At 40.1% G+C, this 27,152-nt stretch overlaps 1 protein-coding gene across 1 annotated transcript; it reads right to left on the reverse strand.

Moving 5' to 3' along the window:
• Positions 1-3,415: 3,415 nt before the first annotated feature.
• Positions 3,416-27,152, reverse strand: IL1R1 (interleukin 1 receptor, type I). The gene is made up of 12 exons (XM_010180467.1): positions 27,076-27,152; positions 24,369-24,452; positions 23,121-23,187; positions 21,220-21,451; positions 19,029-19,218; positions 18,173-18,347; positions 17,760-17,825; positions 13,788-13,908; positions 11,220-11,365; positions 6,479-6,622; positions 5,307-5,471; positions 3,416-3,810 (listed from the first exon to the last, which is right to left on the reverse strand). Exons 2-12 carry the CDS (start codon positions 24,369-24,371, stop codon positions 3,416-3,418), a joined length of 1,704 nt encoding a protein of 567 aa, XP_010178769.1. The 5' UTR covers positions 24,372-24,452; positions 27,076-27,152.

Below are 27,152 nucleotides of genomic sequence, written 5' to 3' on the forward strand. Positions count from 1 at the left end.
GACCAAATTTAAAACTCCTACTTTTTTATGCTCCTTTTATCTATTAGGATTGAAAAATATTCTGTAAACCTTATGCTAAGCCCATTAGCCCCTCTAAAATCAACATGAGGTCTCATGCGAGACCAGCCCCTACAGCCCCAATGCCAAGGCTCTGCCTTTCTTGGAGCAGATCAGAGAGTCAGGGATGGCCGAAGGAGACAAGCAGAGAAGGCTGCCTCTCTACCACATTTCCTCTGTTTGAGGTCTCCTCCACTGAGCTTTCAAGGAGCTGCAGCAGCAGGTTGGACCTGCACTGGGGACCATGCTGATCCCAGAGAGCAAGGCAGCAGCCTTGGGGCTGCTCTAGCTTCACCTCACTGCAAGGAGAGTACAGGGCAGAGCAGTGCCAAGCTCATATCTCCCATTTGCCCATGCAGGACGAGGTGGTTAGTGCTACTGTTGTGCAAAGACCACATTAACACAATGGTTAATGAGACTCTCTCCCTCCTCCCCAAATTCAGCAGCCTGAATGAAGATCGAATATAGCAGTCTTGTTTAAGACACTTCAAGTCAAGAATGCTGCTTGCCATTTTTCATTCTTAGCATGCTTTAATGGAGGAATGTCTTAAAAAAAAAAGAAACAGCAGTGCTGCAAGAATAAAAATATGTAGTGCCTTTATTGAATTAAAAAATGGACGTTTCTTCAAAGTGCCTTTACACAACACACATGAAAATTTTAGCATCATTTGTATAAATATATCAAAAGGAACAAATATTTTTTAGAAAACAGTATTTTGGCTCAGTAAAATAATTTTCCTATCCCTAAAGGTAGGGATAACAAGTAGCAGTTTTTCATTCAATCTCTTCCAGTCAGCAAAAATAATTCAGGAGGCCCGAGGTTGCTGGAACTCTGTTGGCTGGCCTGCACACTGCAAGCTGTCAAGGTGGAAGCACAAAGTCAGTGTTATACCCTAGTCCTCAGAGCACAAACACAATACTTCCAGTGTCTAGTCTTCACATTTGATATAGGGATCTTCCTACAGGAGACTTCTGTGACCAAACAGTACAGCTACTACATTCTTCTATTAATGTGAACCATAACAATTAGCCTTGCTCAGATGGATCTCAGTAACTTCAGACAGATCCCAAGGCTCTTTTACCCTACAACAGGCTGTCACTGAACACACACCATATTTAAAAGCAGACTGTGTGCAGCAGCTAAGTGAATGTGGCACTTCATGACCAGAACTGATCCTCCCTTGACACTTCTGTCTTGACTAAAACACAGAACAAGAACAAAATATAAGCATGTGCATTGGGCTACAGATATATGGCATTCATATACACACTCCAGTACCATGACAGTTTGAAATAGTCTGTTTCAATTACACTTTTTTTTTTCCCCTCCTAGCCTGAAATGAATTCTTACTCCATTCTGGCACCTCACAGTATCAGATTGAGGATGGAGACACAAGAAGATAAATGCCTGAGCCATGAATGAAGTAAAAGCCAGCAGTGCAATGTCAAAATGAGCAGATGAATTCAGAAGGATGCAGAACATGAGGTTTTTCATATGAACAAGTGAAGATATCTAAAGACCAACCCAAAGGGAAAATTTCTGCCTAATACTGTACTAGCAACAGCCTGCAAAGACAGATGGAGTCTGACACAACAATAAGCTGCTTGTTCCAAGACAAGGAAGCTGCACAGAAAAAGACAGACTGGAGTTTGAACAGGAGGAGAGCAGAAGGTGCCGGAAGAGAAGCTGATAGGATGCAAATAGGAATTCAGAGTTGCAAGCAGAGGTTAAAGGCAAAAATGGTCAAATCCCGAAGGTTCCATATACACCTAGCTCTCATAACTTAAAAATGTAACTTCAAGCACAGTCTGAAAAGCACAATTTGGCTCTCACATCTCCTGCTACTACAAAATTCATAGCTATAAACATGGTATTAAACAGATTTGATAATTTCTTAAAAATCAATCAAATCAATGCCTTCCCATGAAAAAAGAATCCATCAGTACAAACGACATCACTGCCAACACGCAAGTCAAACATAACTTCAGAGTAAACAAAATTCTCTCCTACATGGTAGTGTTCAAAAAACAAAAAAAAAAGGAAAGAGAAAGGATTCAACATGCCCAGTAACTTAACCACCTCCTCTCCCAGACAGCTGTATGGAAGCTGGGACTCCAGCCTCAATTCATCCAGCCACAGCCAAATTAGGGACAGTCACCTCAGGTTCCTTACAACATCACAGGAGAGGGAAAGGAGAAAAGCAAGCAGTTGCAGGGGGTAAAGCAGAGCATCTCTCACTGTAAGGAGTAGTGGGCAACAATCCTAATTTAGCTTTATTTTCTAAGCAGAACCAGAGCCAAAAAGCATGGCCTTGCTACTCCTTTTCTTCTCCAATTGCACTCTGAACCCTCTGGGAACCAGATAAGCTGACTAATCTGAGAGAAAACTATACCAAGGAAGAGAACCATTTCTGTTGCATTAGTCTCTTCACTCAGGTTTCGGAACTGACAAATGCTAGAGCCAGCATTTTGGAACTGGATGGAAGACCTCCTTCAGCAATAGTGACCCACAAGAAGTGGGTGTCCTGGAGCATCTTGATCTGGTCCTTAAGGCTGATGGGGATGAAGCCATGAGAGAGTCTGTGTCATTAGCCAGTTGTTCCACTTGTGTAACAGGGACAAATGTATTCAGTCACTTAACTGGGAAAAAAAATCCTCTGGAGATTTTTTGACTCAATACAGCATTCCAACAGTATTTTTACTATGTCTGCATGGAACAAGTGACTAAAAACACTGCAATTCTTTACAGCGTAAAGACATCAAGGAAGAATACTTAAGCTTTGTCAGGTTCAGTAGCAGTTTAGGGGGCTGGGATTGTCTCTTACCTGTTCTCTTGGATGATAACACACTGAAGCAGTAATACAGAGGGATTTATCTTTCAGCAAACTGAACAAATAATGAACTTGTAACAAATACAAGTTTTGTGTCATTTCATTAAAAAGATTGAAAAAAACCCTTTACTGGCATCATCCATGTCCATTACACAGTATCACAATTATCGTTAATATAGATCCCTTCATATTCAACCTTTAATTGCAAAAAGCAGGTTTTCTATTTTTTTGATAGTTTTTTTTCCACTTCCATTTTTAATACCAAATGAATTCCACCAAATCACAGTGCAATTCTTGGAACAGGCTTCATGTACTTCCTACGTGGTTTCCATGCCATCACTGTGCTACTGACGGCATGACAAGGTGTTCTGTTGATCTGGCCAGAGGAAAGGACGATTCACATCTGTGGACAAAGTTGTAGTACCCTCAATCCAGGAAATATGGATGAGCTTGTCTGCACAAAACAGACACATGTGACCTTCAATCAATCCATCACGAATTATATGAACTGAATTAGTCAGTAAGTGTCATTTTTCTGTTGTTATTTCAAGAGAATTGAAGTCTTTCGGTAACAAAGGCAATCCTGATGAAGATGCACTTTTTCTGGATGGCATGTGGTAGCGCACTTGCTTCCAGAATCTGGTACTTGCTGAGTGAGACCTTTCTGAGAAGTCCCCTTTCCATCGGATAGACCCGTGCTTCTGCTTAACATATTTGATGGCTTCTGGCATGCCTGCATAATCTTGTATTTTTTCAAGTTCAATGAGAATTACTTTAATGCCTTCCTTGATAAGAGCATTATACATGGCTAGCTGCTTTTCAGACACATCTTCTGTAACACAGTAACAGGAGGGTTCTGGTACTAAAACAATTATCACTCTTCTGCTTTGACGGATTTTTTCATCAGCAATGCTGATCACAGCTGTGGAGAAAAAAGTTGTGCAAAATTAAGGCCCTATGTTTCTACTTTTTGTTACCAACGTGTTGCAGCTGCTTAATTCACTGTTTGATAATTGAGCCAACACACTTGACCTCACAAACAGGGACAGGATAAGAACATGCAAGCAGTTACACTGGGTTAGCCAACAAGCAGAGATCTGGCCAATGCATCACTATCTGACCCCATCAGACTGCATGTCTATATTCTTGTTTTGCATAAACAGAGAAGAGCTACCAACTACCCACTTCTTCTCTCACTAATGTCATTTTATTACCATGATAGGTGCAATTGCAAAAAAAACAAGTTCTAAAACCATACACCTAGATAAAAGTGTGACCTTTTCCCATAAATAGCTTGTTCCGATATGCTTCAAAAATTGGATTTTGTTACATGTAAGTGGAAGAGAAAGCAAAGAATCCTTACTTCAATAGCATTCCAGACAATTAATTCTAAAACAGCAAATCATGGTAAATACCACACAAAACCCATACAACTTAACCCCGAGAACAAACTATTGCATTTTTACAAGCTGGAAAAACAAAACACCACTTTAGATTGTACTTTTAAGGGAATCATTCTGTCTCAAACCACTACCAAAAGCCTTCAGACGTAAAAAAGGGATCCATGAACCACAGGTTTGTTCACATTCAATTTTTTTTAATTAAAACCTTCTATTTAAGGCCTACTTTGCAAAATTATTCAGTTTTGGCATTATATTTCTAAAGCAATAAGACCAGGAAGGATTCAGAAGACTTTCATCCTTTCTCCTCACACAAGCAGTCAGTGGGGCAAACTTTGCGATTTTCACGTCAGACGCTAGAAATTTAAATTTGACGCGCATATGCACACAGAGAAAACCTCCACAAGGATTTTAAAGCCTCGCAAAGAAGGCAGTGTTTTGTAAGAACTTTCACTAGGGGCAAGTAGTCTTTGATACAACTGATCCTTCCTGATAACTTGGCATTGCATTGTATTCTTTTTTTCCACCTGCACTGTCTAAGCACCCATTATACCCTTCATTGCATCCTGCTAGTCTGACAGGAACTCTCGGAGCAAATAAAAACGAAACAGTAGAAAGGTCATCCTGTCAAATGGCACCTCAAAGCAACTGGCTCTTTCCACACCACACACAAGACCTACTTTTCCATGTTCCCTGCCATCAGTCATCATTCTCAGCCACAATTTCAACTTCTCTTCCCCTCAGCCCCCTTTCACCTCCAGAAGCCTTAGCTAGTCAGACACTGAAAAAAACTGGAAGAGCTAAATAACGATAAGGGAAAGATGGAAATAAACAGACTTCATGGGAGCACCCACTGCTGTATTTCTCATTCTCCACCACAGAGGATAAGAAAACCATAGCTCATTCGATGGTGGGAGATATTTAGGATCACATCTGATTGATTGCTTGCCTGTTTCTGAATTGTGTTTGCAGCTGCCAATGAGAAAACTCGAGTGTAATTTGTCTTCAGATAGCTTACCTTCTCCTGGTAAATCATCCCTCCCAAATATGAAGAGGTTATATCCACACTGTCTTTCTAAGACCTCTGGCAGGATTTTCAAAGCAAAAATATCTGATGAATACAAGAAGCTCTCTCTGTTCTTTGGATACAGAACATAAGCGTCGTAGATCTTCCCATCTGAAACTAAAGAGTGAGCAACAGGAGTAATATAAAAATGGATTCTAAAGACACAAAAGCAAGCAAGCAAACAAAAACCAAAATCTCTAAACTCTGTTTTTTCCCCACTTGAATCATAGTTTTAGGTCCTAATCCTGCTATTATTTAAGCATATATAATTATACTAAACCCGAAATCTTTGTAGAATCAGGCCTTCTAGAATTCAGTATGCTGGATCTGCACAAGCAAAAGAGACCTGCAAAATTAAGCAGGTTTGAATATTCTTTTTTGAACTCTAAATTAAAAAAAAGTTATCACTGAGTTATCTGGAAAATAGCGGTTCCACTAGTACAACTTAATACTGAAAATTCCAGCTGCCATATAACTCACAGGTCATTTTTGTAACATAGATTTTCAAAATACAACAACTACTTAGACATGAAAACAAAAACAAAGTATTTGGTAAATTTCAAGGTCTGAATTGTATTAGATATTTTGGAACAAACTTTTCAGAAAGACCATATTTAAAAGACTTCAAAGAAATTCATCAGAACCTCAATACCTCTAGAAGGTATTTTCTATTTCTCTAGCTATGTACCTCCTCTCAGGCGTTTGGAAATGACCCATACTTCAGCATACGCTCATAGACAGCACCTCTATCAACATTTTTCTGAATGCCAGGAATTTATAGAAAGTAAAATAAGTGGAATTTATCCTGGCTCATCTATGGAAAAAAAAAAACACCCAACAACTTCAATGTATTACTGTAAAACCAGTAATTAAAAGACATCTGAACAACTGCTGTCAGAACAGCATTCAAACCACTGAAATGGGTCTTCAAGGAAAGGAATAATTCTGGATTTCTGGAAAGTTGCTGATTCTTCCCCTGTAGATGCTTTTGTTATCTGAACTAATTCTAAACATCCTAAAACCATGTTATCCTTTCAAAAATCCTAAGGAATACCAATCACTCATTGCTTTGCAAGGGAAGGTGGAGGCTCATTGCAACACAGAGCACTGTTACACAAACGTACCTTCTTTACTCAGGAAAGGATGGCAGGAGTCCCGATACCAAAGCACAATTTCAATTTTGAAGATCTTGTAGATAAAGAGAGTAAAAAATACTAAAAATACCAAAGAAACTCCTCCTCCAATTAAGTAACCTTGAATGTTTTGAGCTGCAGTAGAGTGGAATGAGAGAAAACAAACAAACAAAACATAGTTATACACAAGAACCAGAGAAAAACAAGAGATATGTTCAAATCTGTTTAGTCATTAAAATACTCAGAAAAAAGGGAATGAATGAATAGAACTGAAAGTTTTTCATGTCTGCTTTCTGCAAATACTGTTACTTGGCAAGCCTACTTTTACCTTTCAGAGAAAAGATACCTTAGCAACATGACAAATGAGGCTACTTTTCAGCTGAAACAGCAAAATATTGACCCGTGTCCCCGTGCAGCAGTAAAGTGAGAAAAATTGTACAAAATTTTATCAGTCAGAAAGCAAAAAAGTCAGAGGTGGGGAGGGGATTTCTTGACCATGCTGTTCTCCCCAGATTCACGAGTTTCCCATTGTCTCTAGCCTTTCTGAAGATCATAGAATCAGAGAATTGTTATGGTTGGAAGAGGCCTTTAAGATCATCAAGTCCAGCTGTTATCTAACTCTGTCATGCCCACCTCTAAACCATGTCCCTGAGCATCACATCTAGTCAACTTTTAAATACATCCAAGGACGGTGATTCAACCACGTCCCTAGGCAGCCTGTTCCAGTCTTTGATAAGCCTTTCAGTGTAGAAGTTTTTCCTAATGTCTAACCTAAACCTCCCCTGGTGTAACTTGACATCATTTCCTCTTGTCCTATTGGTTCTAACTTGTGAGAAGAGACCCACACCCACCTCTCTACAACCTCCTTTCAGGTATTTGTAAAGAGTGATAAGGTCTTCCCTCAGACTACTTTTCTTCAGACTAAACAACCCCAGCTCCCTCAGCCACTCCTCATAAGACTTGTGATCCAGACCCTTCACCAGCTTTGTAGCCCTTCTTTGCACCCTCTCCGGCACCTCAATGTCTTTCTTATACTGCAACACCCAAAACTGAACGCAGTACTCACCAGTGCCAAGTACAGTGGGACAATCACTTCCCTACTCCTGATGACCACACTATTTCTGATGCAGACCAGGATGCTGTTGGCCCCCTTGGCCACCTAGGCACACTGCTGGCTCATGTTCAGTCAGCTGTCAACCAACACCTCCAGGTCCTTTCTGCCTGGCAGCTTTCCAGCCACTCATCCCCAAGCTGTAGCATTGCATGGGGTTGTTGTGACTCAAGTGCAGGACCTGGCACTTGGCCTTGTAGAAGCTCATACAATCGGCCTCAGCTCATCAATCCAGCCTGTCCAGGTCCCTCTGCAGAGCCTTCCTACCCTTGAGCAGATCAACACTCCCATCTAACATAATGTCTTCTGTAAACTTGCTGAGGATGCACTCAATCCCCTCATCCAGATCATTGATAAAGATATTAAACAGAACTGGCCCTAACTCTGAGCCTCGGGGGACACTGCTTGTGACCAGTCGCCAACTGGATTTAGTTCCATTCACCACCACTCTCTGGGCCCAGCCATCCAGCCAGTGTTTGACCCAGCAGAATGTATGCTCATCCAAGCCTTGGGCAACCAGTTTGTCCATGAGAACTGTGCGGGGAAGAAGGCCTTACTGAAGTCCAGGTGAACAACATCCACAGCCTTTCCCTCATCCACCAAGCGGGTCACCTTGTCATAGAAGATCAAGTTGTTAAGCAGGACTTGCCCTTCATGAACCCATGTCGACTGGGCCTGATCGTCTGGTTGTCCCATAAATGCTGTGTAATGGCACTCAAGATGATTTGTCCATGACTTTCCTTGGCACTGGGCCACATTGACAGGTCTGTAGTTTCCTGGATCCTCCTCCCAGCCCTTCTTGTAAATGAGTGTTACATTTGCTAATCTCCAGTCTACTGGGACCTCCCCGGTTAGCCAGGACTGCTGATAAATTATGAAGAGTGGCTTGGTGAGCACATCTGCCAACTCCTTCAGCACTCTCAGGTGTAACCCATCTGGCTCCATAGACTTGTGTATGTTTAGGTGGTGCAACAGGTCATTAACCATTTCCTCTTGGTTTATGGTGGTCTCATTCTGTTCCCCATCTTCATGTTCCCATTCAGGGGGCAGAGTACCCAGAGTACTACTGGTTTTCCTACTAAAGACTGAGGGAAAAAAGGCATTAAGTACCTCAGCCTCTATGTTATTCCTGCTCACTGTGTTTCCAACCACATCCAAAAAAGGATGGAGATTCTCCTCAGCCAAGCTTTTGTTGCTAATGTATTTATAGAAGCATTTTTAATTTTCTTTTATGCCAATAGCGAGACTGAGTTCTAGCTGGGCTTTGGCCATTCTAATTTGCTCCCTGCACAGCTTCACTGTGTCTTTGTAGTCCTTCTAAATGGCCTGCCTCCTTTTCCAAAGGCCATAAACTCTCCTTTTGTTCCTGAGTTCCAGCCAAAGCTCTCTGCTGAGCCAGGTCAGTCTCCTATCTCACCGGCTCGTCTTTCAAGATGTGGGGATGGCCTGTTCTTGCACCTTTAAGACTTCCTTCTTGAAGAGTGCCCAGCTTTCCTGGACTCTTTTGCTCTTCAGGACAGCCTCCCAGGGGACTCTGTCAATCAATCAGTCTCCTGAACAGGCCAAAGTCTCCCCTACAGAAGTCCAAGGTGGCAGTGCTAGTACCCCACCTCCCGACTTCTCTTAAAATCGAATATTTTATTATTTCATGATCACTATGCCCAAGATGGCCTCCAACCATTACATCTCCTACAAATCCTTCTCTGTTAACAAGCAGCAGCTCCAGGAAGGCACTCTCTCTAGTTGGCTCCTTCACCAGCTATGTCAGGAAGTTATCTTCCATGCACTCCAAGAGCCTCCAAGACTATTCCCTCTCTGCTGTATTGCATTCCCAGCACACTTCTGGGAAATTGAAGTCCCCCACAAGAACAAGACGCAGTGACTGTGAAATCTCTTCTAACTGCTTATAGAGTATTTCATCAGTCTCATCTTCCTGACTGGGCGGTCTGTAACAAACATCCACCGTGGTATCTGCCTTGTTGGCCTTCCCCTTGATTCTCACCCATAGACATCCAACCTTATCATCATTAAGTATTAGACATTCATATCTCTCCCTGACATAGAGGGTCACTCCACTCCATCTCCTTCCTCACCTGTCCCTTCCGAAAAGTTGGTAGCCATCAATTGCAGCACTCCAGTCATGGCGAGTCATCCTGCCACACTCCCGTGATGGCAACTATATTGTAGTTTTCTTTCTGCACTATGGCCTCCAGTTCCTCCTGCTTGTTGCCCATGCTGCGTGCATTGGTATAGATGCACTTCAACTGGGCTAATGATCGTGCCATCTTTTTGGAGGGAGAAGCCCTGATTCCCACCAGACCATCTTCGGATGCTTCCATAGTTACCAGCCTATCAACTCTTATGTCTTTGCTGCCTCATGGATCACCATCCCCAACCTCCAATGGGACAGCCAACTGTAACACTTTATTACCACACTGTCCCACAAATCTATCATTGAACCTACTAATTTGTTGTCCTTAATAGATTTGTTGTCCTTAAAACAAACACACACCCTCCACAAACTGCATTTTTAAATTCATGCATCTTAAAGGATTTCTGATGTTAAATCCTAGCCTGGTAATCTTTATTAAGATCTTAAAGTTATGTAGTAAACTAGAGTTCAGATCCACTTTCAGTCAGTTATTTGTTTACGATGTGACCAGTTAAAGGTAACTTTGAGAATATCATTTGTCAGAGGATTAGCTCACAGTTAACAAAGCCAGCTCAATACAAGCTCAGTAGACCAAAGGCTCTTCTGCAGCTAAATTTTTAAAAATGGGCACTTAAAATATCTGGTGATTTGCTTTCCTGTTTTTAAATGAAAATAATTGATTGATTCAGCCTTGTATTTGAGCTTTTAAAGCTCATTTTACCCTTAAGTTCACCTGCTATAAAGAAAATGTAATGCTAGCCAGCAATAGGTCAAACTTATCCTTGTTTCTGAGCACAAGACTGCGATCTCCAACAAGTGGCAGGATGCTCCCAGTCAACATGCCTGAGCCTATCCAGAAGGTGACAACACAGCACGTGCATCAGTAATGGGAAATCCATAAACTTTCCAAGCAATCTATTTCATTCCTTCACTGTCATCACTGTTAAGAGTTTCTCCTACTATATAAATAGACTATTTTTCTTTCTTCTGGCAATCTCAGCCCATTATTTGCTACTGAAGAATAGGACAATCAGGTCTACATATACACTCCTGTACTTCTGACAGTCTGTTCCACACTTAGGTATGTCTTTCCCTCCAGCTCTTTTAGAGAACTGGCCATTTTTACTGCTTTTCTAGACTCATGATCTCCTCTGATCCACACACTTCTTTAAGTACAAGTGTGCAATATGAAGCACAGTATTCTACTGAGGTCTCATACTTGCTTCAAATAAGTTGGAGTCTTTCATTAATGTTTCCCAAAAGAGAATGAGAGAAGACAAAGCAAATGAAAAGTGCTATTTTCTTTAATTTTGTTAAGAGTATGACAAAAAATTCACAAAGGTATTGAGCTGCATCACTCACTTTGCACAACAGCACCTCACACATCTTTAGCTCTAAGTAGGGCGTTGTCAAACTAATGGAGAAGTAAGCACTATTGATCACTGCTTCATCAAGAGAAGATTTCTTACCTGGGCGTTCCAATTTGATGTAGGCTGTAAATTGTCGAGAACCATATATGACGTGACAGAAAAATTTATGAGCATAATCCTTTACTTTCACTTTTGAAATGTTAAATTTTGTTCCAGATACAAGAAGTCCATGAGGCATCCTCTCTCTGTCATTAAAAAAGGGTAAAAAGGAAATATCTGTAGAGAAACTGAAATATCAGTGCTTAATATGAAATAGATTCATGTCTCCATAAATACAAGAACATTCATTTTTTACTTCTATAAACCTAGCAAGCCAGCGGTGCACAGTAAATATCACCTCTGTGACAAACAGCTTCATGACCAGAGGTGACCTGACATTTTACACACATATTGGGTTGTTGGGTTTTGGGGGTTTCTCTTCTGGGTGGGACAGAGTGCACCATTAGCAGTTTTGTAGATGATACAAAACTCAAAGGGATGGCTGATACACCAGGGGTCATGAAGAACTTCATCAAGAGGAACTTCGACATTCTGGAGAAATGGGCTGACAGGAACCTCATGAAGTTCAAAGCAGGATGCAAATCCTGAACCTGAGGAAGAATAACCAGTCCCCAGGCATCCTGAACTGCATTAAGAAGAGTGCTGTCAGGAGATGATCCTTCCCCTCCACTCCATGTCACATCTGGAGTAGTGGGGCTAGTTCTAGGCTCCCCAGTACATGAGATGTAAGGATTTCCTGAAGCAAGACCAGTGCAGGGCTGTGAAAATGACTGAGTGAAGCATCTGTCATATGAGAGAGCATGGACTGTTCAGCCTGGAGGAGGCTCGGGGGTGGGGGTTGGATCTTGTCAACGTGTGTAAATATGTGATGGGACGGAGTGGAGAAAAGGCAGCTAGGCTCCTTTCAGTAAAGCCAAGGACAAGAGGCAATGAACACAAATTGAAATTCCATCTGAACACTTTTTTACTGTCAGGGTGGTCAAACACCAGGACAGATTACCCAGGGAAGCTGTGAAGTCTCCACCTGTGGAGATATTCAAAACCCAACTGGACATAGCCCTGAGCAACCCGTTCCATCTGACCCTGCTTCAGCAGAGGGGTTGGATTAGACAATCTCAAGAGGTCCCTTCCAACCTAATTGATTATGTGAAGGAAAGAGTATTCAAATCAGTAAAAAGTAATAATAAAAGAGAAAAATCATCTTCAAGGATTTATACTGATGATGAAGCAGAAACCTTTCTAAGCATACTAACAGACTCCCTTAGCCTACAGTGTCCACAGTCAATGGCACCAACCAACTTAGGAAACAATGACGAACAAAATTCACAAGAGCTCGGTAACCCTGGTGTCAAATGACAAAAAACACAGTGACACTGCTTTTATGTCCGATATCTATTACCACAAGAGACTACAAGATATAATATGCTATCCTGTGAAATACCATCCTGCTCTAAGGTAGCTTTACAAATATAAAAAGGGAGGGGCTGCAGTAGGAAGGTACCTACAAACCGGCATCCTACTATATATACCAAAGTGGGTTGGACCTTATGTACTCAAGGAGGAAAACTCATTTTGCAGAACACCCTGAAGAACCAGTTTCTATTACATGTATAATTGCCAGTAACTTCTGTGATGGGATGCCAGCACAAACTTCACCATTTTGCAACATATTCAGATTTGTTCAAGTCAGTTTTAACTTTCATCCCAGCAGAGGAAAGAGTTGCCTCCTAGGTGTAAGGCCTCAAGTCCATAATGTTGGCTATGCCTACGTGTGCTTTGCTACTAGCAAATTCTCCACAAATTTAATTGCCACAAAATTGCTACAATTTTTTGAAATAAAACATTATTATTGCAATTAGATTAATTTCTGTGATACTGGATAACTTACTTTGAACTATTTAACCCTAATTACAACTTGCACAGGATGTATTTCACACATCCCCATCTTCATCTCTGGCATGGGAAAATTATTTGGCACAGTAGAAATGGAGATCACTTCCAAGCAAGTCAAAAATCTTAACAGAGAATTGCTTTAAGTTAAATACATTAAATGGTTTTCAGGAAGATGTGTTTAATAGCAGCACCAAGTTGGTTTCAGGAGAAGCTGCAGTTTTTATAATAACTTTAAACATAGCATGTCCTGCAGCAAGAGCTTCTGCTTTGTATTCTGGAGGATTAGTGGCTGTGTTTGTACTTAGAAAGGGACCAACTTTGCAAATAAAAATAAGTGGGGTTATTATTTTGTCTTGGAACAATCCGTCCTTCCTCCATTAATGACAGAGGGGAGTCTTTCATCTATTAGCAAAAAAGGATTGCATCAGAACAAATGCATAAATAAGCCTTACAAAAATGTACGTTTCACAGTAGCATTATAAAAGCCTACATATGATTGCTTCATTACATTTGTATTAGATACATCAGTATTTATAATCAAACATTTATTTTTTTTAAAGATCAAGCAATAAGAATATAATGTGCTTGATGCAGACTTCTAATCAGTCTTTCAGTGACTACTGACATTTGACTAGTAGTCAACTTTATGGTGAATTCACTGCAAATTACTGCACTTAGAAATGCACTTACAATTCAGTGTATAAGGATACTTACTCGTAAAACTGTTCCCTGTAGGTGCTATCAAAGCTATCAACATCCTCATCATTAACTTGCCAGAATGGAATCAAGCCATTTATGCCACTTGATATATTACATTCCATAACTACATGAGAGCCTACAAAAAAAACCAAACATTTAAATACGGCAATTGAAGGTCTCGTAACAGAAGTAGGATCAAGTGATTAGGAAATAACTGTGAAAAGAAAGGATATCAAAAACCCTACTTACCAAAGGAAAAGCAGAGTCCTTAAAATTCATCCATCTATAATCCACACTTGGGTATCTAAATATGTACATGTGAGCTAGATGTCTAAGCTAGTAACAGAGCTCAGCTTTGCTGGAGTTCACTCACATTAAACTAGACACCTGGACCTTATCAACTGAATGGCTCTCCAGACTCCACTGAAAGATCTCAGGGCTCAAAGCAGTTGCATCTACACAGTATGATGACATTTGAGACGCCCTTCAGCATCCAAGGCATCCATATGGAGCTGGCAGATAGGACTTCAGCTCTTCAAGAAACCTGAACCCTAGAGAAGCCAGACCACCCAAAACAGCACTAGACATCAATGTGAAGGCAACTGAACTGAGCCCTCATTGGTAATAGCATGAATTAAGGCCCTTAGCTCATAAGCAGATACCCATGCGTAGGCAACTACACCCTGGAGCTGAATCCCATTCTTAGTGACCATGCATGTCTTTACTCCAGACCAGAGTCTTTTGGCAAACACTGTCCATTGGGATGGTTTCTGAACACCCTCACACTCTGCTCCCAGAGGAAGCTCACCTGTCACTCGACTCCTTTGCTGACAACAGTCCAGAGCCTACATAATGCCTTCAGTATTAAGAAAGCAAGCCAAGTCGCAGCACATATTTATTGCCAATGTACCTCAGAGGGCCCTGTTTACAGGAAGGTAAGCACCTTTCTTGGAGATCATTCCTTTTGTATTTTACCCATGGAACTTATGATGCAATAGGAGAAAGTGGGCTCTCAGTTCAGCTACGTAAAGATCTCAATGTTTCGTTACCTAGAACCACATCAGATCTAGATGTTTCCACCAAGGCACATTCTCTCTTGGAATAAACCTTTAGCTCACATGCAAAGCAGTTACTTAAACAAAAGTTTACATAGAAATCACAGATGCTTCCCAAGCTCTTTCCTCTTAAAGGATGTCTTCAGAAAATTAAAGAGCCTTTTAAGGGCCTATGTAGATCAGACTCGTTCTGAGTAGAAGTTCCTCCGGTAAGAATTTTTCTGAATTAAATGGTAAGTGATAACTAATTACCAGTCAGAACTGGGAACAAGATTTACATGATACTTTAATGGGTGGGAGATAAAGTACAGGTAAGCCCCACCGTAATATTACGTCATTTCTTCAACATTTACAATTACAAAGGAAAAGTTTTCACACATAAAGATTAGGGTCATGCAAAGTAAAAAAATTACTGTTGCAAGTCTCCTTATTTCAATCTAAGATCAGGTGAAAAACTTTCCTCATTAGTGGAAGAGCACAAATAAACCTTTTCAAGCATGTAATTGTAATGAAGCCAGAGAAGATGTAACTACCAGAAAAGAAGAGACTGCTGAGCCAATTCTGAATATTTCCAGCAGAATTAAACAACAACCTGAAGACTGCAGGACTGTAAGGCTATAAAATAATAACTGTTTTTATCAGATCCTGAATATTCCCACTGTTTCAAACAAAGCCTTCTGGACTTTGGAAGAACATTGTTTCTATTAAAATTCATCCATTATGCTTGTCAAAATTTACTGATCCTCATCAGAACCTGGTAACTTCAGAATGAGGTATCTTTCACAAGTTGTTGAGGTCAAAAAGAAAAAAACACCCAAAAAACCCCAAAACAATTGGAACAAAAAACCCCAACTAAACAAAGAAAACCAGAAAACCCACCAGTATTTCAGTGCTGTTCCATTTAGTTTAATACCATATACTCAAAGTTAGAATTGTTTCACATACTGTGAAAAGCATGAAGCCTCAACATGAGAAAAGAGCACCTAATATACGCAGTATTTACAGGCTCAACGTCAGAAAAAACAGCATGGCTACAGAAGTAGCCATGTTATGCAGGACTACCACCAATGTGAAGTATTGTCCTGGTTTTGCTGGGATAGAATCATAGAATCAGTTTTTCTCTTCAGGAAAGCTGCATTTAGGCAAGAACTACAGTGCTCATTTTAGTGGGGATAATGTTGATAAGACACTTTATTTTAGCTCTTGGCCGGCACTGGTATGCAGTGATCACGGTCTTTAGCAGTTTGAGGTGCAGAAGCTGGGGGAAGCAAAAGCTAGGGGCTTTCAGAGCAGCTGACTACACTGGCCAATAGGATTATTCCATACCATAAATGTCACACTCACTACAAATTAGGGAGTTTACTGGGGACATCCTCTCTCTTTCCTTGATGGTTGTCATACTAGAGGGTTTTGCCTGTCATTCCACTTCTGAGGCTTCCTACTTCCCCACTTTTACTGGAGCTGTTGTGTTCACAGTGGTTTTTTATCTTATTTAATATTCACTGCTGGGAGGGCAAGGCTTGCCACTTCTGTGTTAGTTGAGTATACTTTGTGTTTTATTATTATTGTTCCTATTATTATTACAAATTTGTATTGTTACTATATTAGTTCAGTTTATTTCAATCATTAAACTGTTTTTATCTCAACCCACTAGTGTTCTGAACTTCCTCCTCCAATTCTCTCCTCCACCCAACCAGGGAAGGGGAAGAGTAAGCAAGCGGCTGCGTGGTGTTTAGCTGCTTATCGGCTTAAACAACAACATGTAGATAAGAATAATCCAGAATGCTCTGACCTGAGCTCCTGTACGGTGCCAGAGCCCCAACACAAGTTTTCCTCAGAGATTCTCTAATGAATCCTTCCTTTGAGGAAGGACCTAATCCTTCCTCAAAAGATTACAAAACCACTTAGATCCTGTACAAGGAAATTCTAGTAAAAAGCCAATCAATCACACGTCTTCAAAATTAGTTAATACCCTTTTTAATCAAATACTTTGTTAGAGGCAGTTCTCCTCGTGCAAAACAAGTAAAGAAATTGCAGTTCAAGCAGCTCCAAAACTCATTCTTCTGGGCTACATCAGTAGGTCACAACTCTGTTTGATATATGGTGCAATCTAAACATGTATAGGTTTGCTTAGGAAAAGACTTGCATACCATATACTTTGCCCATAGAATCACAGAATAATTGAGGTTGGAAGGGACTTTGGGAGGTCTCTAGTCCACTTTCCTGCTCAAAGCAGAGCCAGCTCTGAGGTCACACCAGGCTGCTCAGAGCTTTATCCAGTCAAGTTCTGAAACCTCAAAGGACGGAGACTGCACAACTTCTCTGGGCAGCCTTCTCCACTGCCTGGCTGTGCTCACTGGAAAGAAGTTATTCCTTATATCCAGAATCTCTTATTTAAGAAATTACTAAGATAAGCAATATGTGGGATATCCATCAACTTTTTTTCACAAAAGATCAGTATCTGAAACCTTCTAATACCCTAGAATGAGGAATAAAATCCAGGTTGCGGAGAGGGAAGGGAGACAGGAAATATATCAGAGGAGGAAGAGCTACTGAACTGGTCAACTGGTAACTACCCTACCATGTTACACACATGTATCTGTATTTCCACAGATACCAAAGATATTGCAAAACACAGACACTGAGAAGTGATACAAAGGACAGATGGCAATAATAATAATAATACTAAAAAAATTATGCATCCCAGCCAATGCTGCTGGGCAGGAGACTCCAATCTTAGGCACATAGTTATTCATCTGCAAATTCCTTGTGGGAATCATGTTTTATTTTCTGTCTTCAGATATCCTCAATCCCCATACCTACCTCCCAGTCTTGCTAAAGTCAACTGAACTGTTAACATGTTATTTCAGAAAGACCAGGAGCTTATTTGTTTTACTGAATGTTAATGATTTCTTAAGTAGTCATTACTTACCAAGTGTTGCTTCAATTGTATTGTTATTTGGATAAATAAACTCTGGTCTCATCTGTTGTGGTCCTTCTAACAGCAACAAAGAGAAAAAGAAAATCCTCAGGCAAGAAGAGAGTTCCATTATTTGTTTTAGCAAAAACAACTCCTCCACATCAGTAATCACCGCTTCCATCTAATTCTCATTCCTAATCCCTCACTTCTCATTTCCTCATGACAATTCTTCCTCAGAAGCAATGCTCAAGGGTAGCAACATCCATAATTATATTTTAATTTTGTATCCGGGAAAAAAATAACTGAAGGAGATTTGCAACTCTAATTTCACAGAGCTGAAAAGTAACATGCCAAATAGCTTGTGCCTGCATACAAATATTTACAGCAGAGCCAAAAAGAGAAGAGAATAACCTCAATGCACTTACTTTTAACCTCTAGACTCATGGTTCGTGTAACATTATATTGTTTTCCCATATATGTGTACACCATACGGCATGTGTAGTTTCCTCTGTCTTGTACAGTCACATTGCGAATCAAGACAGCATTTGCACCCTCTGCCAAAAGAAGTCGCTTGTCTTCAAGAAATCCAGGTTTACACTCCTAAATATATCAAAAGTACCTGTGATTTAAGGGAACTTACAATCTTATAATTAAGTTACTGAACTCTACTGATTATTAAAATATTTGCCAAATACTGATTTTTTTTGAAAACCACAATGTGGGTTTCTATCCAAGCATCACTACACTCTTAACATGAAGCCTGACGATACATTATTCCATTTGCACTTTTGTAAAAAATCGCTGCAGCCAATCTTTAAAGTTTTCAAATGCTGTGTTTTACTTCATTACCTTCATTTAATAGCTTGACAGCTATCTACCTCAGGTGTAATAAAAGTTACTTCGCATGTAGCGGTTTACAAGAATACATGCCTGCGTTCCCACTTCACTGAGATGAATGAGAGCTGCTGTAGTGTTCTACAACATAAATAGATCTACATAAAACAATCAAAGGATAAACCAGATTTTCAGAAAGCAACAAACCAAAACACATGGTTTTGACTCTGAAAAAACCTGCAATCCAAAAAGGCACAACCGTTTTTTTAAAATACGCATCTCATACCTCCTTACACCTTCCCAATAGTGTAGCAAGATAGACACCTTATTCAAACTGTACATAAAATAAACCTTCCCTTCCAAAAGCTGCTTTTCAAAGTTACTTCACAACACATTTTAAATAGAATATTTTGTATCCTGTATATCTGACATACACGTGCACAATACCTTATACCAGTGTACTTCGGGCTGACTATTGTCTTCATCTTTAAAATTTTCTAGATCAGGGCATGTGACCTTTCCAGTCTTTGTGCTCATCACTTTTTGTTCAAACTTCATTTTCCCATTAAAACACAAGCTGTTATCGTTCTTAAAAACTGTTAAATTTATAGTTTTTTTCTTAGTATGGTTAAGGCTCCTGTAATCAGAACAGCAGACAAGTCAGGTCATTAACAATAAAGTTCCTTGTTTTCAGCAAGTCAGGGAGTTTACGGAGAGGGACTTCAGCATCTCCATCAGCCTTGCCTCTGACAGCCCTGCTACAGCACTCCTAGCTCTTAAACACCACCCTGAGGTCTTCACCCCCTGTTCCAGATTGAGAGATGGGAATGAGCTATGATTCTGTGTTGTGAGCAGAAGTGGGGTCTGCTCTGGAAGCACCAGAGGGGATGCCAGTACTTCTCAGAGCTGACCGAGTAGGGAGTAGCTGAGTAATGCAGGGTAACCCAACACATATCTGCATGGGAACACCCTTGGTGCCAAATGAACAGGAGAAGACAGCTTCATCTCAGCATTTCTTGGAGGCACACATCAAGAAAAACAAGCTGTTACTCTCAGCAGAAGAGAGACAGAGCTTTTGAATAAACATATGTATATCAAGGTGCAATATCAACGTGAAACAACTTCACACCAAGAGCTCACAAGAGCCTGTGGTACACAGTAGCTCCGCAGAGGAGGCACAGCACTAGAAACCAGAAGCCTATGCCAGAAGTAAAAGAAAACTCTCTATTAATTCACTGCTTAACTCTTCGCTTCTCAATGCTACGCTAAGGGAGAAACTTCCAGAAGACCGAACTGCATGTTTTGACAGTTCTGGCTTCAACTTCTATAGGCTGCACCTTGGCAAGCTCTGTAATTAAGGTTTAAGTGACTGACACACAAAATGTAGCCTACAGTTAACACAATTGAACTTCAGCGAGTTTTTTGTCCTCCTGACATTATGCCAGCCAGGGATGCGAGGTGCCCACAGGAACACACCACATGGCTATAGTAACTGGAAACACAGCAGGAGAGACTAAATTGAAGATATTTAACTGGACAGCTTTGAAAGGATTAAACTTCCTCTTAATTCTAATTTTAGCTTCATTATCAATTCTGGAGCAGGAAGGTGCAAAGGCCTGCAACCTGTGTCTATGCTGCAGGTTTTTGCTGATGACAGTTACTACACTCATAACCCAAACCCCTCCAGCATAACTGGTGTATTGTATACACCACTGCACATATAACTACACACCACTAAAACAAATTTTGGGTCACCCAAAAAGCCTCCATTGGCTGTTCTCAGTGTGCTGTGGCAAGTTCATGAGGAAAAGAACAATTTATGTATGCTTTCCCAAAATTAATTTCCTGTTAAGCACACAGTGAATTTCAGCCATTATCAATAAAATTTGACCATCTGAAGTGGTTAAGTTCAGAGCACCAATCTGAGCTGTAAATATGGCAAAAGCTTTAAGGCACCAGAGAGGTGAAAAGAATCTATTCCCTTTTCTTCTTCTTTGTGCACTCAGATCTTTTGAGCGGTACTGGGGATGCACTACTTCCACTGTCTCTAAAGACATCTAGCACATTGCTTTGTTCTTCACATGCGTTCTCATTTTTGACTGGTAACATCTGGTGATGTTTCAAAATAAAACACAAATATGGTTTTCTGCCTTTTAACTTGTACATTTCTAAAAGGATTTCCAAAAGTCTAAGCTCTCCAGAAAGTAAGTGGTGATACTGCATAAAATGGAGAGCTCGCTCCTCTTAAGTCCTTCTTCCATTTAACCATGTCCAATGAAGAAACCAAAATGTTCTTCTGATTTATCCAACAGTAATCTGAACACAGGAAAAGCTGAAGCAATTAAGACTTTTCCCTGCAACCTTACACTTCATCCAAAACAAGAAAACAAAACAACCAACCCACGCAGATGACTATTAATACATTAATATTAGTATAATAAAGTCTTCAATATGAACCACTTTTGCAATGCTAAATGTGTGGAAGAAAAATTTTAAAAGGCAGCATGCAGAAACAAAAAGCTTGGTCAAAACAGTTCTCTACCTAAACCAAAAAATTCCATACACTCAAGTTCCACAACTAAATTATCACATTTGTAAGCATTAGCAACCCCAGTTGTTTCCTTCATCCCTTCCTTACCTTACATCACATTCATAAAGCCCAGAATCTTCCAGCGCTGCAGGAATAAACCAAAGCAAATCCTTTCGCTGATGGATCCTGGCATCTCTCTCTGTGGTTACTGGTGTAGCACTACCATTTTTATACCACGTCAGATTGTAATCAGAGTGAAGCACTGGGAATGTAATTATTGGGCAACTAATAGCGATAGGCTCTCCAACAAGCACGAAGTAATCACAAATAATGCATTCTTCTGTTAAAAAGAAAAAGAAAAAAAATCAATGCTTTTAAACTGTACACTTTTATGTTTTAGAAGTATTAATACCCATTCCAAGTTACACAGAATTATAAAATAAACTTTGTGTAACAATTTACCATTAAAACTTCACAAGGCTACCTTTGTTGGTTTGTTTAGCACCTTCTGGCTGAAGATCTGAACAACACATTTTACAAAGCTTAAGCCACAACTTCCCTCTATTAAGAAAGTCAGCAACAAGCATGAGTAAATCCAGTAGCCTCAGTGCAAACCAAGGTATAAGAAGACATGTGAGATTCACCAGGCAACACAAGCTTCACAACTGACCATGTCCCTGTTATAGGTGCATGTTAGTACTTTTGTAGAATTAACAGATTTTTAGTGTAGATACTACCTGTGAAAATCATGGTACACACAGTAGCAGTGCAGAGTTCCTCACAGAACTCTGGCCTTTATGACTATGAGGCCAAAAATTAGGGAAAAAAAAGGGGAGCAGGAAAGATGGTTTTGACCTGAAGGACAAGACAGTACAGAATGAGATCGAGACCTCAAAACATTAAAGAAGTCTGTGAACCAATACGTCATAATACAAAGAAAATTTGGAAACGTGCAGTGTTTAGGCTAAGAAGTCCTGACTACAATGTATTTTTTCCTTACTACATTTGCAGTTTCTGTCACATTTATCCAGAAGGCCCTTTAAATTCTGAACATCACATAAAAGGCAATCATAAACAGAACATTTATAGCTATAGCTGTGTATGAGTTGACAAGACACAAACACGCAGCCTGGCAAGCAGTTTTTTAAACATCAGCCAAAAAAATATCAGAGAAAGAAGGACAGATACTGCAAGAAGTCAACAAGAACTCAAACTTGTAAGCAAAAAACTACTTGGAGAATAACAGTTTAGCACAAACAGAGTAGTCCATTTGGTTATAAAGCAGATTTTAAAAGCTTCCAAACTTTTGCATGCATGTGCAACACTGAATACCTATAAAACTGCAAAGCATCTGATTTTACAAATCTTGCTGAACGATGGTATAAATACATAGCTAAAGTATTCAATTTCAAAATAAAAAAAGTCTTCAGTAATCTTTACAGTCCCACCACCTTCCTATCACCTAACTTAAAGATTTCCAAATAGGTCCCTATGGAGCTTAAACAAATTCAGAGATATTAATATTAGACTGCTTATGCCAAGAGCAGTAAGAAAAGCATCCTTATTTTACGTAGTCCTAAACTTTACTGAAAAATTAGATCTACCATTAAAAGTATTACTAATTAATTGTAAAGGAAACTGAGCCCTACTGCTTTCAGGACTAGAGCTACAGCGTGTCTCTTAGGGAGGCATTCAACAGCTAACTTCAAATCAAGGAAGCCAATCTCTTTGGACTTTCTTCATAGGAAACAGGGAGAGGCCAATCAAAGCCTCAGTACCCTAAATTTATGTGGCTAGAATTAAAAGTATTGATGTCAAATCATCCATTCCATCCCCAGTGCAATTTCAATCTGAGAGAGGCATTCAGCATATCCTCAATATGCTGAAGCAAAACCAAATCCCAAATCACTATTTGCTCTCAGTTAACTCTTTTCTGCTAAATACACACAACTCATCTCTTGCAGGTTCTCTTTTTTAAAATGGAAATTTCAACAACATATTTAACTTACCGGCACTGAACAGAGGTATCAGTAGAATGAGATGACCAATGACCAAAAATGTAGTTGTCATCTTTTGCTGTAAAGAAGAATTTTTTTCCATTAGTGTGGTAAGAGTGCTTAAGCTCTCTGCCCTCTGCGTTACTCCTTAAAAATTTAGGAGAAGCATTAGTCATCTAGGGGAGGTTTTAGTAATTTAGCCCCAGCCTGTGAAGATTTCAACTACAGCAACTGTTGGCCTCCACAGAAGGCTGCTCAATCTTCAGCTTTCTACGGATTTTTTTCCAAATTTCTACTGGAATGTCATTTTCTTTTGCCAGCACAGTTAAGCCAAAAAAAACCCTAACAACACACTAGTGCAGAGAAGTGACGCTAGCATACAGTGATTTAAGATATAATTTAGACTCTTTCTACATGTTTATGAGACACACAAGCAGAGATACATGAGGTTTCACTCTATGAAGTGTTCTTGTACAGTCAAGGCAGCGCTGCTTTTAAGAGCAGATGAACTTGTAGTTCCTTGCAGGAGGACAAATACACTGTAACTCCAGTGTGATCTGGCAATTAAATCCGCATCTAAAGCCAAAGGTGTGTGGAAACCGCAGCTAACATGAACTACTGTGGTCAGATACAAAGTGTTCAAGAATTGCAGTTTCACTTCACACCTCAGGTCTTCTTTGCAGCTTTCTCCAACAAAGACATGACTGAACAGACACAGCCCACAGGTGGCTTCCATGAAACCGCTAAATGTTAACCAAGTCCTGCTCCCCTCTCGGATACACCTGCCTTTTCTTGGCAGAGCCCTTCCCAAGCCTTCTGCTGTCAGCCAGCTGGCAAACACTTAACCCCTTTCCCTTCTGACAGCACCTTGTAGGTTAAGGTCTGCATTTAGCTGCCTTGCCTTTCCTCAGTTCCTGACTACTTTGCGTGCTGCTCTCTTTCACTCTACAGCAATCTGGCTTCCCGCATAACAGTCCATTGCAAAACATCCATTGCACAGGTCCCGGTTAATATTTGCCTTCTACCCAGCTAGAAATGGCTAGAAGAGGTAGTATTCTCCGAAAAACACACACGGCCTTGACTTACTTCTATATCCACTGTAGTTGACTCTAGTGACAAATAAGCCACATCAGATCCTTCTTTTGAAACATTTCAAATGCAGAAGTGTTGGGGTAGTAGAGACAGACAGAGCACACTTGCAAATAGCAGCCTCCAAGTATGTACTTCTGTTGGACAGTTTATCTGACAAAGCACTCACACCATAGTCTTTATTTAGTTGCCTTGAATGTGGTTTTCCTGTAACTTGTCAATTTGCTGATCATTATTCTTGGTGTTTCAGTTTACCTGCAAAGAACGCAGAAGGGGGGGGGAAAGGATTTTACAAAACACGTCACTTGGACAGCACCATACACATACAAACCCGAACTTTCTACAGACATTCTAAATGTAAAAGCAAGAGCATGCCTCTGCCTACACTACAGAGATGACTTAAAACAAAAGAGTAACAACAAAACTTGCAGTAAAAAGTGACTAAGAATTCTAGCGAAGACCTTTAGAAAATTAAGCTTCTGTCAAAATCAAGATAACTTTACACAGGTGACGAGTAAGCAACAAAACCAGACACACGTAGACACTGTAAGACAGACTTAACCACTAAAAGGAAACAAAGAATACTTAAATTTAGGGCAAGTTAAGAATAACTAAGCAATCCAACAAGTTAAGTTTTACATTTTGCACCCATTACTGGTCTCCAGTACCAAAGGTGGATGTCTTTCTAATACTGTATGCTAAAGCTCAAATTTTAAAAAGTTCTGTTCTTCCAAAATTCACACACACACACCCTTCAATTATTGCAGTAGTAAAGCTTCAAAGCTCTTAAAAGAAGGGAAGAAGCCTCTTGTTTTTGTAGTTGTAATGCCTCAGAGTATATGGAGCATTTCTAGTCTGGTCAGTATGGCTTACTGACAAAAAACCACACAAGGTATATACACTTTTTCTTAAGCAGAATATACAGGGAAACACTACTCAAAATCCACAAACGTGAAACAGCAAGCTTTGTTTAAAAAGCAGATTCTTGTTCACATACCTAACATCTTGCTTTGTAGTGCACCTTCTATCCCAGTCTCAGCAATATGAAATGCCCCTCTGATACAGCCACGGAAGCTCAAAAATCTCACTTGTATGTAGAGAGAACAGCAATTTCACTAATGACACTGACTACATAGTGTGGAAAACTGCTTCAACTTAAAGCTTTCTGGGCTCAAAGGCTCGCTCATGTGCATAAAAGTCTTTTAATAAGTAAGAAAAAAACCACCCAACAACAACAAACGAACAAAATCCCACACCACAAACCAGTCATATTTGTGGTTCAAGCTACTAAAAAAGAAAAGGTTTGGTTTCCTAGTTACTCTTCTAATATTTCTCTTCCCATAGTTAAAATACAACTTCAAATTCAAATTTCTCATTCAAATTTCTAAAATTACCATCTTGAAAACAGAAACAGAAAACAAGTGAACCTAATTTAACATAGTGACGTTTTGTTCCTTGCAGGATGTCTGTCTTCATAGATCTTGCCCTTTTCTACTGGCCATAGGCATGCTGCCAACTTTAAATGCTATAAGAACAGGTTTAGAGACATATTGGGTCTGTAACTCTCTATGCAGTGGAATCAGCAAACTTGTCCTTCAGGAAGCTGTGCAAAACACATAACTGTATCTTTCATTTCCCAAATTTTCTCTCTCCAATTTTTAGAAGATATTACTTGTAAATAAATGATAAATACATGGAAATGACAGATCCTCGCAAAGGCCAACACAATGTAAAACCACTCAAGACAGTAGCATGGAAAGCATCTAAGCCCCTCAGTGGCATATTAGCACCTAGCTGTTCAGTGGCTTCCAATACTGATCACTGTCTACGGGGACTCACTGCAGCAGGGGTGACCAACAGATCTGTAGCCTTTGAGCCACACAGAAGAACACAGAAACTGTGGTTCAAAGGCATCTCTGCAAACATCATAACAGCAAAGAGGGGTAAAGTGTCCCAATTTAGTGACATACCTACATGAAAGAATTGCATTAACTTTTAAAGTAAAATTTTAATACAGTTTAATGAAAATGAGGGGGGAAGGAGGTGTGGGGAACCAAACCCATGTATGGCCACTTACTAGAAAGTACAACCACCAAGACATGATTCAACCCACCACAACAACTCATATTGCTCACACCTTGTTCCCTGTTGTGCTTACTCCTGTCAACAGCTGTAAGATGTTAAGCTGCCTACAGGGGTTAAACCACGACAACAAATCAAGATATAATTTCTAACAGATTAAACCTTGTTTCCAGTCTACCACTTCCTTGAGGTCCCAACTTGCTGCCTAACATGCTCAATGTATAAACAGAATGCAGCTGATCATTTTACAGGGTCATGTGTCAACCCTGAGTCACACAAAATGATGCACAAGCACCCTCTAGAAGTGGATCTGGTTATCCACTGTGGTATTCTGACACCAGAGTGATGACCACAAACTTGAGTCCTTAAATGCCTCCTTTCCAGACAATTCTGCAAGTTGCAGGACTACAGAAAAGCCATACGTTTAAGGAAAGCCAAGACATTCTGTCAAAGTTACAAGAGAATGAAGTCACAGAAATCAAAGAAGAATATTCACAAAGAAGCCTGCAATAGTTAAATCTTTATAAGCTAAATTCCGGTTCAACTCTGAGACAATTCAACTCTCAAGCTGAATCCGAACAGTGTTTTGTTACAGGTACTGCCTCAACCTTCACCAAAGCACAAGAGGAGAGGTAAGAAGAAAGCTCTACACAACTGTCCACCCCTAACTGACTCTAGTACAGCGAAGAGCTACCTATCCACCTACTTCCACCTCACGACAAGCTGGAGGCAATGAGAGCATCCAAACCACCTTGAAAGGAGAGATCTTAGTACTCAAATCAGGTGAAAACAGTACCTCCTTTCAGCATCAAGTGGAAGGAGCTCATTTCGCAGCCAGTGCTTTGAAGACCTTTTCTATGTCATTTCAACTCC

Source organism: Mesitornis unicolor, unplaced genomic scaffold (genome assembly GCF_000695765.1).
Source record: "Mesitornis unicolor isolate BGI_N332 unplaced genomic scaffold, ASM69576v1 scaffold13233, whole genome shotgun sequence".
Taxonomy (NCBI): domain Eukaryota; kingdom Metazoa; phylum Chordata; class Aves; order Mesitornithiformes; family Mesitornithidae; genus Mesitornis; species Mesitornis unicolor.

Excerpts from the sequence above, each read along its gene's own strand:
- IL1R1 (XM_010180467.1), bottom strand. Across the intron at positions 17,826-18,172 it reads CATGAGTCTAGAGGTTAAAA|AAGGACCACAACAGATGAGA; the intron begins GTAAGTGCATTG and ends TGTTGCTGTTAG. Across the intron at positions 13,909-17,759 it reads TACAATTGAAGCAACACTTG|GCTCTCATGTAGTTATGGAA; the intron begins GTAAGTAATGAC and ends TTTTTTTTGTAG.